This window comes from Meles meles, chromosome 9, assembly GCF_922984935.1.
Source record: "Meles meles chromosome 9, mMelMel3.1 paternal haplotype, whole genome shotgun sequence".
NCBI classification, from domain to species: Eukaryota; Metazoa; Chordata; class Mammalia; order Carnivora; family Mustelidae; genus Meles; species Meles meles.
The window spans coordinates 66934413-66952320 of NC_060074.1; the positions used below are offsets into that span (position 1 = coordinate 66934413).

The window sequence follows — 17908 nt, forward strand, 5'->3', positions numbered from 1 at the left end:
CTAGCAGGTATCCCTGCACAGCATGAGCATGATTCGCCCTCCCCCCCTCCCCCCATACGTGGGTGTGTTCGATTAGAATCTAAAAAATTAAAAAAAAGAAACGAAAAGAAAAGTGGGTGTTTGAGAGAAGATTTAAGGAGCTTACCACATCCCCCCCCACCGCCGCTGAAGACTTTGAACAGAATGATAGTAAGAATGTAGTGTACTTTAATCATCTAAAAAATGTACTTTAGATTAACCTGGTAATAATGCGAGGGAAAGAATTGATATAGGGGGAAAATTAGGAGTTTGCTTCACAGTAATAGTGATTCAATAGTAATTAAGGCTTAATGACAATGGGAATTTACATCTCAAAACGGAATGCAAATGCTTAAAATACATCTGAAAGATGCTCTGTATAATTCCTATAGTCCAGGTAAATAAAGAAAAAAATGTCCATATTAAAGATTTTTCATACGGTCCATACTAAAGTTGTCCATATTTATTTTTTTCTTTTAAAAGGCGGGTCCCTTATCTCAATAGCTCTCAACTTTGGGAGTAAAGAGGAGGGGAAAGGACCTGAAGAGCCCCCACGAGAGAGGGGCGGGGAGCAGGCCCCAAAACCCCGAGGGGGCGTGTGCAGGGGCGGGGAAGCGGACGGAGGTGCGCGGCGACTCCGCGGTATCGCGAGAGTTGGGCGGGCCGAGCAATCGCAGCAGTCAATTCCCCCACCCTCTCGGGAGGAGCCGCCGGCCCTGGGCTCTCCAAATTCTGAGCTCTCATCATGGCGGCGGCGGCGGCCGCGGCGGCCGTCGGGGGGCCGCAGCCGCCCCAACCCGAGCTGCCCGCGCCTGGGCTGGCCGTGGACAAGGCGGCCACCGCAGCGCACCTGAAGGCGGCCCTCAGCCGGCCGGACAACAGGGCAGGTGCTGAGGAGCTACAGGCGCTGCTGGAGCGGGTGCTGAGTGCCGAGCGGCCGCTGACCGCGGCTGCGGACGGCGAAGAGGCGGCGGCAGCCGGCGGCGGGGGCGGTCCGGGGGCGGCCGAGGAGGAGGCCCTGGAGTGGTGTAAGTGCCTTCTGGCGGGCGGCGGAGGCTACGATGAGTTCTGCGCGGCGGTGCGGGCCTACGACCCCGCGGCGCTCTGCGGCCTGGTCTGGACAGCCAACTTCGTGGCCTACCGCTGCCGGACGTGCGGCATCTCCCCCTGCATGTCGCTGTGCGCGGAGTGCTTCCACCAGGGCGACCACACCGGACACGACTTCAATATGTTCCGCAGCCAGGCTGGGGGTGCCTGTGACTGCGGGGACAGCAACGTGATGCGGGAGAGTGGGTGAGTGGAGCCCTCCTCCGGGGCGGGGGGCACCGCGGGCGGCTCCAGCCGGGTCTGGGGAGGCCTGGGGAGGGGGGAAGGCTGGGAGCCGACCCTGAGCTGTCAGGGGAAGGAGTGGGGGAGGGTGCAGCCGCATGGGGATGGAGGTGACTGAGCTGTCAGCGGTGGAGAGGGAATGGGGAGAGGGGAGAGCGGAGAGCGTGTTTACCGAGCGAGGCTGTGAATCTTGGGGAAGCCAGGGTAAGTGAGTGGTAGCGACAGAAGAACCAGTGCGTGGGGTAGGAGGGGAAGGAGGAGCAGAAGATTCTTGGGGAATCTGGTGTCGAGCTGTCAATTGTGCACTTATTGGGAAAAGCTTTAAAGCTGCCAGGTTCTTTGGGAAGAAAATGATGATGTGTTTTGGATTGACTGGGAGGGGGATGGTATTGGGGACCGAATTAGGTCGCAGGATGGTAAGAGTCGGGGAGGTGGTCTTGCAGCTGCTTGGATGGAAGGACTTCTGAACTGTCAGTGTGTCTGTCAGTATCGGGGAAGGAGCTCTAGAGCTTATGAGGGTTGAGGGAGGAGGGAAGGGGAGGGGCCTGCATGAAAAGTGACTGTTGAGCTGTCAGCGGAGTATTTGGTGTGCTGGAATGACATCTAGAATTGGGCTACTGAACACACTGCATACCAGAAGAACAAACAAAACACTGAGCGAATTAGGAATCAAGTATTAGATCTTCTCCAGTTAAAAGGGCACTTTATTCACTGGCTATTATGTGAACGTCTTTCTATAAGGAGACAGTCAACAAATGCTTTTTTGATAGGATCAGTGTACCAGGGTGTTGGGACTTAGGACAAAAGGCATTTCAGAGATTGCAGTGAGTTAAAGAGTTGGTGCATGTAGTTAGTGTTTTGGCATGGGACATGTTATCAATGTCTGGGGAAGTCCTGGGAAAAGAAAAACTTGGTGAAAGAGAGGACATTTTGGCTGGGCAATAGTTGAAAGAATGTTAGCAAACCCAGTTATTCAAGTTTTAATATTTTCAGGTCTTATAATTAATAATAGAGCATACTCCTTTTAGAAAAGGTCCCTATTTTCTTCTTTGGAGTACTTGTAGGTTACTGTTACTATGGAATGTTTGTATCTACCAGGTACAGGCAAGGCTCCTAGGATATTAAAAATGAATAAGACATTGACTTACCTCCTAAGCGGCTTACACTACAGTAGAAAATGATAAATTCTTTAAATACTCTGGGAGTTAGAGGAGGCTTCTCTGCAGAGTGAGTACGAAAAATACCTTCAGAAAGGAGGTATTTTGAGCTTGTAACTAGTATCACTACTACTACTACCAACAACAATGGTAGTAGTAATTGTAGCCAATATTTGAGAACTAAAATGTATTCTGTACTCTTAAAAATACTTAAATTAATATTTGAATAGGTAAAATATTCATGTAGCTAAAAAAGCAAAAGAGAAAAAATAAAAAGATGCACAGTTTGAAGTTTCCCTCCCATCCTGCCTTTCATCTGCCCAGTTCCTTCTCACCATTACTACTTTCTCTTAGTGTAAAAACAAAAAAGGATGAATATGTATTTTGATTATTGTTTCTTTTTATACAAAAGGTAATGTAACATCTTGCATTTTTCACTTACCAAGAGGTTTTTCCATGTCAGTAAATCAGTGTACTCACTCTACTTAAAAAAAAAAAAAAATCTGCTGTATAGTGTTCATGTGCATGAGCCAGTGAAGGGGCAGAGAGAGAGACAGAGAATGTTAAGCAGTCTCCATACCCAGCACAGAGCCCATTGTGGGGCTCTATCTCACGACCCTGAGATTATGACCTAAGCTGAAATCAAGAGTCAGACGTTTAACCAGTTGAGCCACCCAGGCGTCCTGCCACTCTGTTTATCATCATTTTTGGTATTTGACATTTGGGTTTCCAGTATGAAATAAAAAACCTGGTATACCTGTCTTTTTTTTTTTTTCTTTAAGATTTTATTCATTTATATAACAGAGAGAGAGACAGCGAGAGTGGGAACATAAGCAGGGGGAGTGGGAGAGGGAGAAGCAGGGTTCCCGCCAAGCAGGGAGCCCGAAGCCGGGCTCCTTTCCAGGACCCTGAGATCATGATCTGAGCTGAAGAAGGCAGAGGCTTAACAACTGAGCCACCCAGGCGCTCCCCCACTTTTTTTTTTTTTAAGATTTTATTTACTTGAGAGAGAGTGAGCAGGGGCAGAGGCAGAGGACCTGGGAGAAGCAGACTCCCGGCTGAGCGGCGGTGGAGGGGCCCTGTGGGGCTCCATCTCAGGACCTGAGCTGAAGGCAGCTGCTTAACGATTGAGCTACCCAGGTGCCCCATACCTGTCTTTTTACACCTGTGCAAAAATATCAGTGAGATAAATGCTCAATGGTGGGATTTATTTATTTATTTATTTGAAGATTTTATTTATATATTTGACAGACAGAGATCACAAGTAGGCAGAAAGGCAGGCAGAAAGAGAGGAGGAAGCAGGCTCCCTGCTGAGCAGAGAGCCCGATGCGGGGATCGATCCTGGGACGCGGGGCTGGATCCCAGGACTCGGGGCTCGATCCCAGGATGCGGGGCTCCATCCCAGGACGCTGGGATCATGACCTGAGCGGAAGGCAGAGGCTTTAACCCACTGAGCCACCCAGGTGCCCCTCAATGGTGGGATTTACAAATTGCCCTCCGTAAGGCTGAGTACTAAGCAAAGTATCAGACTTCCTGTGTTCCAACAGCCTCATCAAAAGAGTGTTATTAACATTTTGGATTTTTATCCATCTGTGTGGTAAACAGTGGTCAAATATTAACTGCTTTACATTATGTAACTCATTTAATCTTCAACAAACCTGAGATTGTTACTGTCATTATTCCCATGATACAGAAGAGGAAAGTGGGGCACAGTTTTAAAAAAACTTGCTCAGGATTATACAGGTAGTAAGCTACTGCTAGCCTTCTGGCTCCAGAGAGTGACAGCTCAACATTTCTCTCTACTGCCTCTACAAATAGCACTCCTATTGAGTACCTCTGTTCAATACTGTGTTTTTGTCTTTTTTTTTTTTTTTTTAATATGCCATTCCTATTTGGGCCTTTGTTTCTTTTTCTTTTTAAAAACCTAAAAAAGGGGTGCCTGGGTGGCTCAGTCATTGGGCGTCTGCCTTTGGCTCAGGTCATGATCCCAGGGTCCTGGGATCCAGCCCTACACTGGGCTCCCTGCTCGGTGGGAAGCCTCCTTCTCCCTCTTCCGCACCCCTTGCTTGTGTTCCCTCTCTGGCTGTTTCTCTCTGTCAAATAAATAAATAAAATCTTAAAAAAAACCATCTAAAAATATTTTCTAAGAGGAATTTTAAAATGGGAATTGGAGGGGCCCCTGGGTGGCTCAGTGGGTTAAAGCCTCAATCCCAGGGTCCTGGGAATCTCTGCTCAGCAGGGAGCCTGCTTCCTCCTCTCTCTGCCTGCCTCTCTGCCTACTTGTGATCTCTCTGTCAAAGACATATAAAAAAAAAGTCTTTAAAATGGGAATTGGAACAATCTTTTATTGATATTTAGACATTTTTACTTCTTAGATGAGGTTATTTGGGACCCCTAAAGAAGGGAAAAGTAGGAAATAATACTGATTCTTTCCTGAATTTTGGAATACAGTCATAATAATCAGGTTGGTCTGCATAAGTTGTAAGTCTGATCTCAATTGTGATGCTTCTGTGTAGGAGCGGAAATATCTCAGTGTTTCTTTGAAGGTACTCATGCAGGGCACATGCTCATCTTATAGCACTTGCCTTTACTGACATCTGGTAGATTCGTATTTTTTCCTTAGCCTGGCAGCCCTCTGTGAATTGATACATCTAGTGTTAAATAATTCTTATTGCCTATCTGAAACGTAGAGGTATTGCCTGAACGTGCCAGCAGTTGCCATGTCCAATTTAATAAAGGAGAAGAATAAACAAGAAATGTATTGTGGCCATGTGAAAATTCTGGAATTTTTACAACTCTTTGGGTCAGATAGAATAATTCTGGGCTACACACCTAATTGACTGCCTGGAGAGACATAGGTGATGTTAGCCAATAGTGCAGGATAAAAGGCTGCCTTGGGAACCTTTTCAGGACTAGAAATATCAACAAATTATAGTAGTGTTCCTGTTGGGCAAACTGGACTACCCTGGCTTGGACAGAATACACTTAACTTTTCTCAGTTTTTGATATTTCTTAAAATCCTTTTAGGTTTCTAAAAATTGATGACGTTTTGTTTTTGGGGTTGTTATTGTAACTACAATAGAAATTTTTAAATACCATTGCTCAGTAAAATTTTTTAAAAATATTTTTTATTTATTTGACAGAGAGAAATCACAACTAGGCAGAGAGGCAGGCAGAGAGAGAAGAGGAAGCAGGCTCCCTGCAGAGCAGAGAGCCTGATGTGGAGCTTGATCCCAGGACCCTGGGATCATGACCTGAGCCCAAGGCAGAGGCTTTAACCCACTGAGCCACCCAGGCGCCCCTGCTCAGTAAATTTTTAAGGAAGGATTCTATTTTCTCTGTATCTGCTTTCTTAGAAAACCTGCTGTGCCTTAATCCTTTTCCCAAGTGTCTGTTGTGGTAGAATGTGTGATTGGAGATGGGGAAGAATGTTGGATCTGCCACAACCTATATTACTATTTAATTTTCATATTTATAATTATAAAAATATAGGGGGAGGATTTAGTTATTTTTGTAGTGGTATTGATATGGTGTGGAAATATTAACATATATACAAACCAAAGGAAGAAAACAACTGGAAGTTTTCTTTTGTGGGGGCACCTGGGTAACTCAGCTGGTTAAGTGCCTTCAGCTCTGGTCATGATTCTGGAGTCTCAGGATTGAGTTCTGCATCCAGCTCCCTGCTCAGCAGGAAATCTGCTCCTCCCTTTGACCCCCCCCCCCACCATCTTGTACGCTCTCTCTCTCTCTCTCAGATAAATAAAATCTTAAAAAAAATTCATTTGTGGGATGAAATCACGAAGGGTATGGAAACTAGATATTAATAACTGTATGTATAACTGTAATTTTGCCACTAATGAATAAATGTAGTCATTGTCAAAAATGGTTGATGGATGGATAAATTAAAAAAAATGAAAAATCTAAAATAATATCTGATTGGTTTGGGGTTCTGATGGTGCTAACCAGAAGTTGGAATTTTAAACATTTTAGTTCTCAAATTTTGGTGCAGAGGATGACCATTTTTATGTTCTATCCTGTATTTATAGTTTTCTTTCTTTCTTTTTTTTTTTTTTTTTTTTGCCTCCTTGCTTGTTCTCTCTCACAGAGTCTAAGCTCTTTAAAAAATAGGAACCTTGGGGCGCCTGTGTGGCTCAGTGGATTAAGCTGCTGCCTTCAGCTCAGGTCATGATCTCAGGGTCCTGGGATCGAGCCCCGCATCGGGCTCTCTGCTCCGCAGGGAGCCTGCTTCCCTTCCTCTCTCTCTGCCTGCCTCTCTGCCTACTTGTGATCTCTCTCTCTCTGTCAAATGAATAAATAAAATCTTAAAAAAAAAAAAAGAAATAGGAACCTTATCTTGCTGTTAATCAGAGGCCAGCATAATCTCTTGCACTTAGTAGGTGCTTAGCAAATTGGATGAATTAAATTGGATAAAATTGTGGCTCTTACACCTGAAAATTTACCTTGAGAGCACATTGGTTTAGTTATTCTTTGTTTGATTATAAATTGATTATTTATTGATTATTAGACCCATAGCATCTTTTTTGAGAGTGCTTTGGGGATCATTTCTTTTTTTAATTTCAAAAGTAATACATACTGGTTACAACATAAAAATAAGTGGAGGGGGACCTACGTGGCTTAGGCAGTTAAGTGTATGCCTTTGGTTTGGGTCATGATCCCTCTGTATTGCTCATGCTTTCTCTCTCTCAGATAAAATAAATGGATAAAGTAAAAAGTAAGAGTTCCTCTTTTCTCCATCCTTCTCCCCAGTGATAGATTTCCCTTATTTTCTTTGAAGCTTAGCTATACATTAAAAAGATGTTAATTACAATTTGCAATTATAGCTCTTCTGTTGTGGGAATTTTTAGGTTTATTTGGTCTGTGGCAGTGCCAGAAATGAAAGCAGTGAATGTCTGGTTAAATAGTGTCATACTCTTCTGTACTTGGCTTTTCCCCTCCTTAACATAATTATTGGACACTGTCTCTTATTAGTGCACATAGAAACTTTTTTTTACAGTTAAATTTTATTTCATTGCAAGCTTATATTTTTTCCCTGTAATTTATGCTGTCATTTACCTACTGATAGACATTTAAATTTTTTCTAGTCTTGGACTATTGTAAACGTTGTTGCAGTTGTATGCTTGTATACACTTCTTTGTATTTGTGGGTGAGCACGTGGGTGAGGATAAATTCCTAGAAGTTATTTACTTGGTTAAAGAAAATTTGCATTTTAAACTTTGATAGAGCCCTCTAAAGACATGAATTTACACTCTACCAACAATGAATGAGAGAGAACATTTCCCCACATCTTGGCCAATATATATGGTGTTACAGTATTTAATTTTGTTACTCTGTTAAGTGAGAAGAGATATATTGTTTCATTTATTACCCCTCCCCCACCATTGCCCTTTCTTTCCAAACTGGAGTATTTTGAAGCAAATCTCAGCTATCTTATAATTTAATTTATAAATATTTGAGTATGTACCTCAGTAGAGAGATGTGAACTCTTAAAAATAAAACATAACCCAAGTGTTCATTGACACATGAATGGATAAGCAAAATGTGGTACATACATAAGATGGAACATTACCCAGCTTTTAAAAGGAATGAAGTTAAGACATATGCTAGTAGGGACAATCCTTGAGGACATTATGCTAAGTGAAATAAGCCAGACACAAAGGACAAATACTGTATGATTCTATTTTTATGAGATACCTGCAGTAGTTTAATTTTAGAGACAGAAGGTAGAATGGTAGATGCCAGAGGCTGGAGGGAGAGGGAAACGGGGAATTATTGTGTAATGGGTACAGAGTTTCAATTTGAGACGATGAAAAAGTCCTTGAGATGGATTGTGGTGTGACTCTTCTTAATATTACTGAACTGTAAGGTTAAAATGGTAAGTTTTATGTTATGTATATTTTATCACAATTAAAAGAACAACCACAGTACCATTTACCACACCTAAAATATTCACAATTATTTCTTAAAGTCTTCAAATATCCAGTGAATGTTCAGATTTTCCCAGTTGTTTCATGAATGAATTTTTAAAAAAGATTTTATGTAGTTATTTGACACAGAGAGAGACAGTGAGAGAGGGAATACAACCAGGGAGAGTGGAAGAGAGTGAAGAGTAGTCTTCCTGCCCAGCAGGAGCCCGATGTGGGGCTCCATCCCAGCACCCTGGGAACATGACCTGGGTTGAAGGCAGACACTTAATAATTGAGCCACCCAGGTTCCCCTCATGAATGATTTCTTAGGGTTGATTTAGAATTAGGATTCAAACAAGGTCTTTATATTGTATTTGGTTTTTATTTCTCTTAGGACTCTTTTGTGTTAAATGGCATTCAATACTCTCCTCCTTTTCTTTTTGGTGGTTTTTTTTTTGTTGTTGTTGTTCTGTTTTTTGTTTTTTTTGTCTCTGCAATTTACTAGTTGAAGGAACCCACATTCTGGATGTTACTGATTGCTTATCTGAGATGTGAGGTTTAACTTATTCCTCTGCCCATTATTTCCTATATACAAGTGGTTGGATCTAGAGTCTTGATCGAATTTTAGATTCTATTTTTTTGTTTTGTTTAGCAAGGAAATTTCATAATGGTTTTATACTTCCTGTTGGATCATATCAGGAGCTGCAGAATGTTTCCTTGTCTCTCCTGTGGTTAATGGTAGGATTAATCAGTGGGCTCGGATTTGTCAGTGTGACCCATTTATTATAAAGTTACCTATCTTATTAAAGATTTTAGTGGCTATTGATTATTATTGTCCAGATCCATATATATTTTTTAAACATTTTATTTATTTGACAGAGAGAGATGGAACACAAACGCAGGAGTGGGAGAGAGAGAAGCAGGCTTCTCACTGAGCAGGGAGCCTGATGTGGGCCTCAGTCCCAGAACCCTGGAATCATGACCTGAGCTGAAGGCAGACGCTAAATGACTGAACCACCCAGGCACCCCAGATCCGTATTTTTATTAGGATTTTCAAAATGGTGATATTCTAATTGTAGTAACCTTTCATATTCTACTGAGAGTTCTTTCTAGACTACTCTTAAAGTTTCAAGGGTCACCTGTACTCAACATGTGGCCTCTCTCTGCACTGGCAGCCTTATAATCTCCATTGCAGTGGGATCCTCCATTATTTCTTTAACTCACTATATATATTCCTGTCCTTGAGGTTTCATGTTGTATCTACTGCCGAGTCCAGTGGCAAGTTTTACTTTCACTGTCATGCTTATCCGTAGGGGCAACACTTCCGTAACATAAGTACAGTGTGAAACCATATTGCAGGATTTGATTTTCTGAATTATAACAATTTTTTGTCATCTCTAGGTTATATCTCTACAAATAAAAACTTTCAGTAAAGATTTAATGATAAAGGCCTGTGCCATACCAACTCTTTTATTTATATCCTCTCACACATATTTAGAGTTTAAGTACATTGGCTAATTGTATCGTATTTTGTGTTTATTGGTTTTGTAGGGAGGGTGTTAGAACTAAGCTCTTTAATTATATATGTGTGTATCTGTGTATTTACATGGATTACTTGTGAAATTTTCTTCCCTTTGAATCTGGAATTTTCTCCACTGCAATATCCATCTAACTCAGGTCATGAATTCAAGCAAGTGAACATGACATTTCTCATGATTCAAGAGCTTGGAAGAAAGAGTTGAAGAAGTTTTTTGTTCTCTTTTCTGTGTTCATTTTAGTTTCTTTTCTTTTTTTTTTTTTTTTTTTTTTTTTAAACGTTAGGATGACAAGTTATCCCACGTCTTTTTTATTTATTTATTTGACAGAGAGAGAGAGGTCACAAGTAGGCAGAGAGGCAGGCAGAGAGAGAGGAGGAAGCAGGCTCCCTGCAGAGCAGAGAGCCCGATGCGGGGCTCGATCCCAGGACCCTGAGATCATGACCTGAGCTGAAGGCAGCGGCTTAATCCACTGAGCCACACAGGCGCCCCTCTTTTTTTTTTTTTTCATTGCCAGTTTACCAGAAATAGTATAGAGAGATTCTTTTTTTTCTTTTTTCTTTTTTTTTTTTAAGATTTTTTTATTTGTTTATTTGACAGAGAGAGATCACAAGTAGCAGAGAGGCAGGCAGAGAGAGAGAGGGAAGCAGGCTCTCCACTGAGCAGAGAGCCTGATGTGGGACTTGATCCCAGGACCCTGAGATCATGACCTGAGCCGAAGGCAGCGGCTTAACCCACTGAGCCACCCAGGTGCCCCTGTATAGAGAGATTCTTAGTGTAGAAGATTCTACTTGAGCTGGAAGTAATCTTTAGTTATCTTCATTGTAATAAGGTTTAACTACAACACAGCAATTTGGAAGTCTTATTAGATAGTAATTATTTTTTTCTAATCATTTTGATGTTATATAAAACCCATTAAAACTATTTTCAGGTATGAAACATTTTCAATACATAGAAAGGTACAAAAGTAATATAAAAGATACCTTTGTACTCACTGCTTAGATCAATAGATGTTCACCTTTTGCCCTATTTGCTATAGAGCTTTTTTTGACCAAAGAACTAAGGGTCATCTTCTCCCTTCCTTTTTCTTTCCCTCTCTAGGGGCTACCATTATCCTGAAATTCCTGTGTGAAAATCCATGCATGTTTTGTACTTATGCTACATTTAAACAATACATGATTGTTTTAGTGTTAAAATTGCACACAAATTATATGAATATTTTTGAAGCTTGCCTTTTTCACCTACCAAGTTACTAATATGGACTAGTTAATTCATTTTTAACTGCTACTAAGTATTCTGTGGTATGAGTAAACCATGGTATGGCAATCTATTTCTTTTTTTTTTTTTAAGATTTTATTTATTTATTTGATAGGCAGAGATCTCAAGTAGGCAGAGAGGCATGCAGAGAGAGAGCGAGGAGGAAGCAGGCTCCCTGCTGAGCAGAGAGGCCATGCAGGGCTCCATCCCAGGACCCTGGGATCATGACCTGAGCCAAAGGCAGAGGCTTTAACCCACTGAGCCACCCAGGCACCCCTGGAAATCTATTTCTTTGCTAAGGGACAATTAGATGCTTTACATTTTTTCATTGTTTCTATAGGACAGCAGTGAACATTTTTGCATTTTTTAGGTTAGATTCCTGGGAGAGGGATTGCTAGGTCATAGAGTGGTATTCTCCATGAGCGTGTGTGCAAGTGTGCGTGGGCGCGCGCGCACACACACACACACACACACACACACACACACTTTAAATTTGCATTTTCCTGACTGTTAGTAAAATTGAACATCTTTTCATGTTTTTAGGCCTTTTGAGTTCTTTCTTTGTGAATTGCTGGTTCATATTCTTTGCCAGTTTTATGTTGGGTTTTGTGTTTTATATTACTGAGTTTTATGACTACTATATATATATACACACATACATACATACATACATATATATATATTCTAGATACTGATCCTTGGTTATGTAGAGTCCTAATTTCATCTTTTAGTCTGCGGCTTGTCTTTTCCCCTCATAATATATCGTTGTATAGTAAAAAGCTTTAAATAAAAAATGTAATTTTTCTTCTATAGTTTGTATTATTTGTGTCTTTTATGTATTTATCTAAATATTTTATTTATTTATTTGACACAGAGAGAGAGAGTGTGAGTGCACAGGCGGGCCGAAGGGCAGGCAGAGGGAGAAGCAGGCTCCCCACTGAGCAGAGAGCTGGATGTGGGGCTGTTCCAGGATACTGGGATTATGACCCTAGCCAAAAGCAGATGCTTAACCCACTGAGCCACCCATGTGCCCCATTGTATTATTTGTGTCTTTTAAAAGCAGTTCTCTCTACCTTAGTTTAAAAAATGCTATCTGTTTTGTTGTAAAAGGTTAAGTTTTTACATTTCATATTTAGGTCTTCAGTTCATTTAGATTTTTTTTTTTTAAGATTTTTTATTTATTTGACAGAGAGAGAGACAGTGAGAGACAGAACACAAACAGAGGGGAGTGAGAGACCGAGAAGCTGGCTTCCCACTGAGCAGGGAGCCTGATGCAGTACTTGATCTCAGGATCCTGGGATCCTGACCCGAGGACCCTGGGATCATGACTGGAGCCGCAGGCTGACACTTAACCAAGCCTGAGCCACCCAGGCGCCCCTCATTTAGAATTTTTACATATGATGTGAGATTAAGATCTATTTTTTTCTTTTTCAATACATGGATCCAGTTGTTTTAGTACCATTTATTGAACAGTCTTTTTTTTTTTTTTTAAATGTCCCTGTAAGGTGATTTTTTAAAAAAAGATTTTATTTATTTATTTGTCAGAGAGAGAGTGACTGCACATGAGCACAAGCAGGGGGAGGGGAGCAGCAGGCAGAGGGCAAAGAGCCCAATGGGGGACTCCATCCCAGGACCCTGGGATCATGACCTGAGCCGGAAGCAGATGCTTAACTGACTGAACCATCCCCTCGTCCGTTGAACAGTCATTTTTTTCCCCTCCCTCAACCTGTAGTGTTTCCTCTGTCATATATCAATTTCGTATGTGTGTCCTAAGCTCTCTGTTGTATTGGTATGTCTCTTGCAACGGTGTCATACTGCTTTAATTATTATAACATTAGAGCAAATGTTGATATGGCAAGATTTCCCTTATTGCTCTTCAAAAGAATTTTGGCTATTCTTGGTCCTTAACTCTTTCAATTTGAATTTCAAAGTCAGCTTGTCAAATTCTGTGGAAAATTTCAGTCAGATATTGATTGGAATCACATTAAATTTGAGGACGTTGCAAAAGGAAATAGGAACGAGGATATATGTTATAATACCATTTGAAATTGGGAAAAATTAGAAACAGTGAGATTAGTAAATTGTGGGTTAATTATGCAGTAGAATACAGTAGAATACATATATTGTTGTCTTTATAGTAGTATTTAGCTGCCTATCCCTGAGAGTAGTGTTTAATTTGTTTTTGCTTCCAGTAAAGTAATTTTCTCCATAAATTGTGTATCTTTTGTTAGATTTTTTTCCATGATACCTGATTTTTGAAAAAAGAAATTTCCAATTTCTTGTTTATTGCTTTTTATCCAGTATTTTATATTATAAACATTTCAAATACTATTGAATTTTTTAAGCAACCTTCTGAAGTTTTTTCTAATAGTTAACCTATAGATTTTCTTATTGATGAGTGCTTATTTTAAATCAAGAAATTTACATATATATCACTTAGCATTTTGAACAAGCACCTAGGGATTGATATGATCATCAACATAAGTAAAATATTGTCTCAGAGCAGCAATTTGACCAAAGTTACACAGCTCTGATTCATAAGCATTTCTGCCCACATCCAAAACCTGTGGTCTTACCTCTTTCCTAGGGCCTCTGTTGTAATTGTGTATTAGTGAAAGTTAAGGAAAACTTTACAAAGAATTTGAATTTGATCTGCGGGGAGATTGGGAGGTGAAGGAGGACTTTATGGATAAAAGGAATAGAACACGCAAAGCCTCACAGGCATGAAAGAACATAATGCAGTCACGTGCTAGAGTAATTTTCACCTTCTCCCTTGAATAATATTTTACCTCGCTGGAGAATTTTGGTTACATTGGTTTCCCCCTGCACTTTGAAGATACTATTCTGTTGTTTTCTGGTCTCAGTTGTTGAGAAGTTTTTTTTTTTTTTTTTTTTAAAGATTTTATTTATTTATTTGACAGACAGAGATCACAAGTAGGCAGAGAGGCAGGCAGGGGGGGGGGGAGCAGGCTCCCCGCTGAGCAAAAAGCCCGATGTGGGGCTCTATCCCATCAGACCTGAGCCGGAGGCAGAGGCTTTAACCCACTGAGCCACCCAGGCGCCCCTGTTGAGAAGTTTTTTAATCTAATTGTTCCTTTGTAAGTATTCTGTTTATTCATTTTTAAAAAATTTTATTTATTTATTTGACAGAGAGAGACGGAGATCACAAGTAGGCAGAGAGGCAGGCAGAGAGAGAGGGGGAAGCATGCTCCCTGCTGAGCAGAGAACCTGATGCTTGGCTCCATCCCAAGACCCTGAGATCATGACCTGAGCTAAAGGCAGAGGCTTAACCTACTGAGCCACCCAGGTGCCCCTCATTGGTGGTTTTTAAGGTTTGCTTTTTGGTGATCTGTAGTTTCCCTATGATGTGTCTAGGTGTGACTTTATTTGTTGGGTTGGTTCTAGATGAGGATTTTTTGTCTCATTGTCCCTTTGAATTTCAAGTCTCTCCCATTCTTTCTTTTGTGTTTTGGGACTGCCATAACATATTTGTTGGTTCTTCTCATTCTGTCTTCTGAATACTAGAGCTTACTCATTTTCTATCCATTTATCTTTTTTGGGCTGAATTGAGGGTGATTTCCCCAGATCTGTCTTCTAGATAATTCCTTCTTCAACTCTTATCTCATCTGTTGTTTAGCTTGTCTATTAAGTTTTTAATTTGAATAAATGTGTTTTTCAGTTCTAGGAAAATCTTTTCATGTTGACTTGCCCTCCTGCCCCCCCCCTTTTTTCCTTGCCCTTCTTTTTTTTTTTTTTTTTTTTTAAGATTTATTTATTTGACAGAGAGAGATCACGAGTAAGCAGAGAGGCAGACAGAGAGAGAGGAGGAAGCAGGCTCCCTGCCGAACAGAGAGCCCGATGCGGGGCTCGATCCCAGGACCCTGAGATCATGACCCGAGCTGAAGGCAGAAGCTTAACCCACTGAGCCACCCAGGTGCCCCTTTCCTTGCCCTTCTTAAAAAAAGTCTTATTCTGTAGTTAGCATTTCAGTTCCTTTTATGACTGTAGTAATTTTGTTTTTTATTTTTATTTATTTCCATGTCTTTGCTATTGTGATAATGCCTCTTTGAACATGGGGATCAGCTTTCTCTTTGAGATAATAATTTCTTTTTTTTAAAAAGATTTTATTTATTTGAGAGAGAGAGTGAGAGCATGAGAGGAAAGAGGGTCAGAGGGAGAAGCAGACTCCCTGCTGATCAGGGAGCCTGATGCGGGATTCTGGGATCATGATCTGATCCGAAGGCAGTCGCTTAACCAGCTGAGCCACCCAGGCACCCAACAATTTAATTTCTTTTAGATATATAAAACCAGAAGTGGGTTTGCTGGGTTGTATGCTAGTTCTGTCTTTAATTTTTTAAGAAACCTCCATATTGTTTTCCATAATGTTGTACCAATTTATATTCCTACCAGCAGTAAAGAGGAGTCCTCTTTTCTTTACATCTTTGCCAATCTTGTTATCTCTTGTTTTTTGGATAAAAGCTGTGCTAATAGAAAAGAGATGATCTACCTCATTGTGGTTTTGATTTACATTTCCTAATGATTATTGAGTTGAGCACCTTTTCATGTATGTGTTGGCCATTTGTATGTTGTCTTTGGAAAAATGTCTATTCTGTTCCTTTGCCAATTTAAAAATAAAATTATTTTATTTATTCTTTGTTATCGGTTTGTATGAGTTCTTCATATTTTTAAATATTAATCCCTTAGCAAATGAATGGTTTGCAAACATTTTCTCTAATTCCTTAGATTGCTTTTTGATTTTGATTGCTTCTTTTGCTGTGTAGAAACTTTTTAGTTAAAGGTTTTTCTACCTATTTATTTATTTATTTAATTTATTTTGAAAGATTTTATTTATTTTTTTGAGAGAGAGGAAGAGGCAGAGGGAGAGGGAGAGGGAGAGGGAGGCTCTCCCTGAGCAGGGAGCCTAATGTGCGGCTTGATCCCAGGACTCTGGGATCATGACCTGAGCTGAAGGCAGAGGCTTAACTGGTTGAGCCACCCTGGAGCCCCTCTGCCTGTTTAATTTTGCCCTGTTTGCTTACATTTTGGTGTTATATCCTAAAAGTCATTGCCAAAGTCAATGTCAAGAAGCTTTTTTTGGGGGGCACCTGCCTCTCCCAGGCTTATGCATTCTCTCTCAAATAAATAAAATCTTAAAAAAAAAGCTTCTTTTTTTCCCCTAGGAGTTTTATTGTTTCAGGTCTCTTATTTTATTGTTTCAGGTCTCATATCTCTTGAATACGAGATGAGTTAATATGTGTGTGTAAGGTAGGGATCTAATTTCATTTTTTTGTATGTGAATATCTAGTTTTCCCAGTGCTGTTTATTTAAGAGATTATCCTTTCCCCAGTGTTTACTCTTAGCTCCTTTGTTGAATTTTAGTTCGCCATCTATGCATTAGTTTATTTCTGGGGTTTTCATTTTATTCCTTTGATCTGTGTGTCTGTTTTTATGCCAGTACCATTTTGATAACTGTAGCTTTGAAATACAGTTTGAAATCAGAAAGTGTGATGTTTCCAGCTTTGTTCTTCTTTCCAAAGGTTGCTTAGACTATTTAGGATCTTTTGTGGTGTCATACGAATTTTAGGATTTTTTTCTGCTTCCATGAAAAATGCTATTGGAATTTTGGTAGCAGTTGCATTGATTCTGTAAATTGGTTTGCCTAGAATGGACATTTTAACAGTATTAATTCTTCCTGTCCATGAACATGGGGTATCTTTCCCATTTCCATTTATTTGTTTCTCCTTCAATTTCTTTCATCACTGTTTTATAGTTTTCAGTGCACAGATCTTCCACCTCCTAGGTTAAATTTATTCGTACATATTTTATTGTTTTGGATACTGTTGTAAGTGGTATTTCTTTCCTTATATTTCTTTCATATAGTTTATTGTTAGTATATAAAAATGAAGTTGATTTTTGCATGTTGATTTGTGCTCTGTGACTAGTAATATTCTAATAGTTTTTTGGTACAGTTTTTAGGGTTTTCTACATATAATATGCCATCTGTAAACAGAAATAATTTCACATCTTTCTTTCTGACTTGATTGCCTTTTAATTCTTTTTCTTGCCTAGTTGTTGCAATTAGGACTTCCAGTACTATGTTGAGTAGAAGTGATGATAATAGGCACCTAAATCTTGTTCCTGATTTTATTTTATTTTTTTTTAAGATTTTATTTTTTTATTTATTTGACAGAGAGAGATATCACAAGTAGACAGAGGTAGGCAGAGAGAGAGAGAGAGAGAAGCAGGCTACCTGCTGAGCAGAGAGCCTGATGCGGGACTCGATCCCAGAACCCTGAGATCATGACCTGAGCCGAAGGCAGCGGCTTAACCCACTGAGCCACCCAGGCGCCCCTTGTTCCTGATTTTAAAGAAAAGTTTTCATTTTTTCACCATTTAATATAATGTTAGCTGTAGACTTGTCATATATAACTTTTATTATGTTGAAATATATTTCCTTTGTACTCAGTTTGTTGAATTTTATCAAGAAACAGAGGTTAACTTTTGTGAATTGCTTTTTCTGCATCTGTTGAGATTATTGTATGATCTTTAACCCTCTTTCTGTGAATGAGGTGTTACACTGATTTGCATATTTTAACCATCATTTTTTTTAATCTTTTTAAATAAATGGCCAACTGACCCTTTGCATTCCAAGAAGGAACTTATTGTGCTTAATAATAATCTTCACCTT

General features: G+C 40.1%; 1 protein-coding gene across 3 annotated transcripts in view; it reads left to right on the forward strand.

Moving 5' to 3' along the window:
• Positions 1–700: 700 nt before the first annotated feature.
• The window catches only part of UBR3 (ubiquitin protein ligase E3 component n-recognin 3), a 239565-nt gene continuing 222357 nt past the window's right edge, over positions 701–17908 (forward strand). For all 3 annotated transcript variants that reach the window (XM_046018934.1, XM_046018937.1, XM_046018935.1), the window contains exon 1: positions 701–1311. In XM_046018934.1, the coding sequence (XP_045874890.1) occupies positions 764–1311 (548 nt within the window). In that variant the 5' untranslated portion in view covers positions 701–763. The remainder of the gene's footprint in view (positions 1312–17908) is intronic.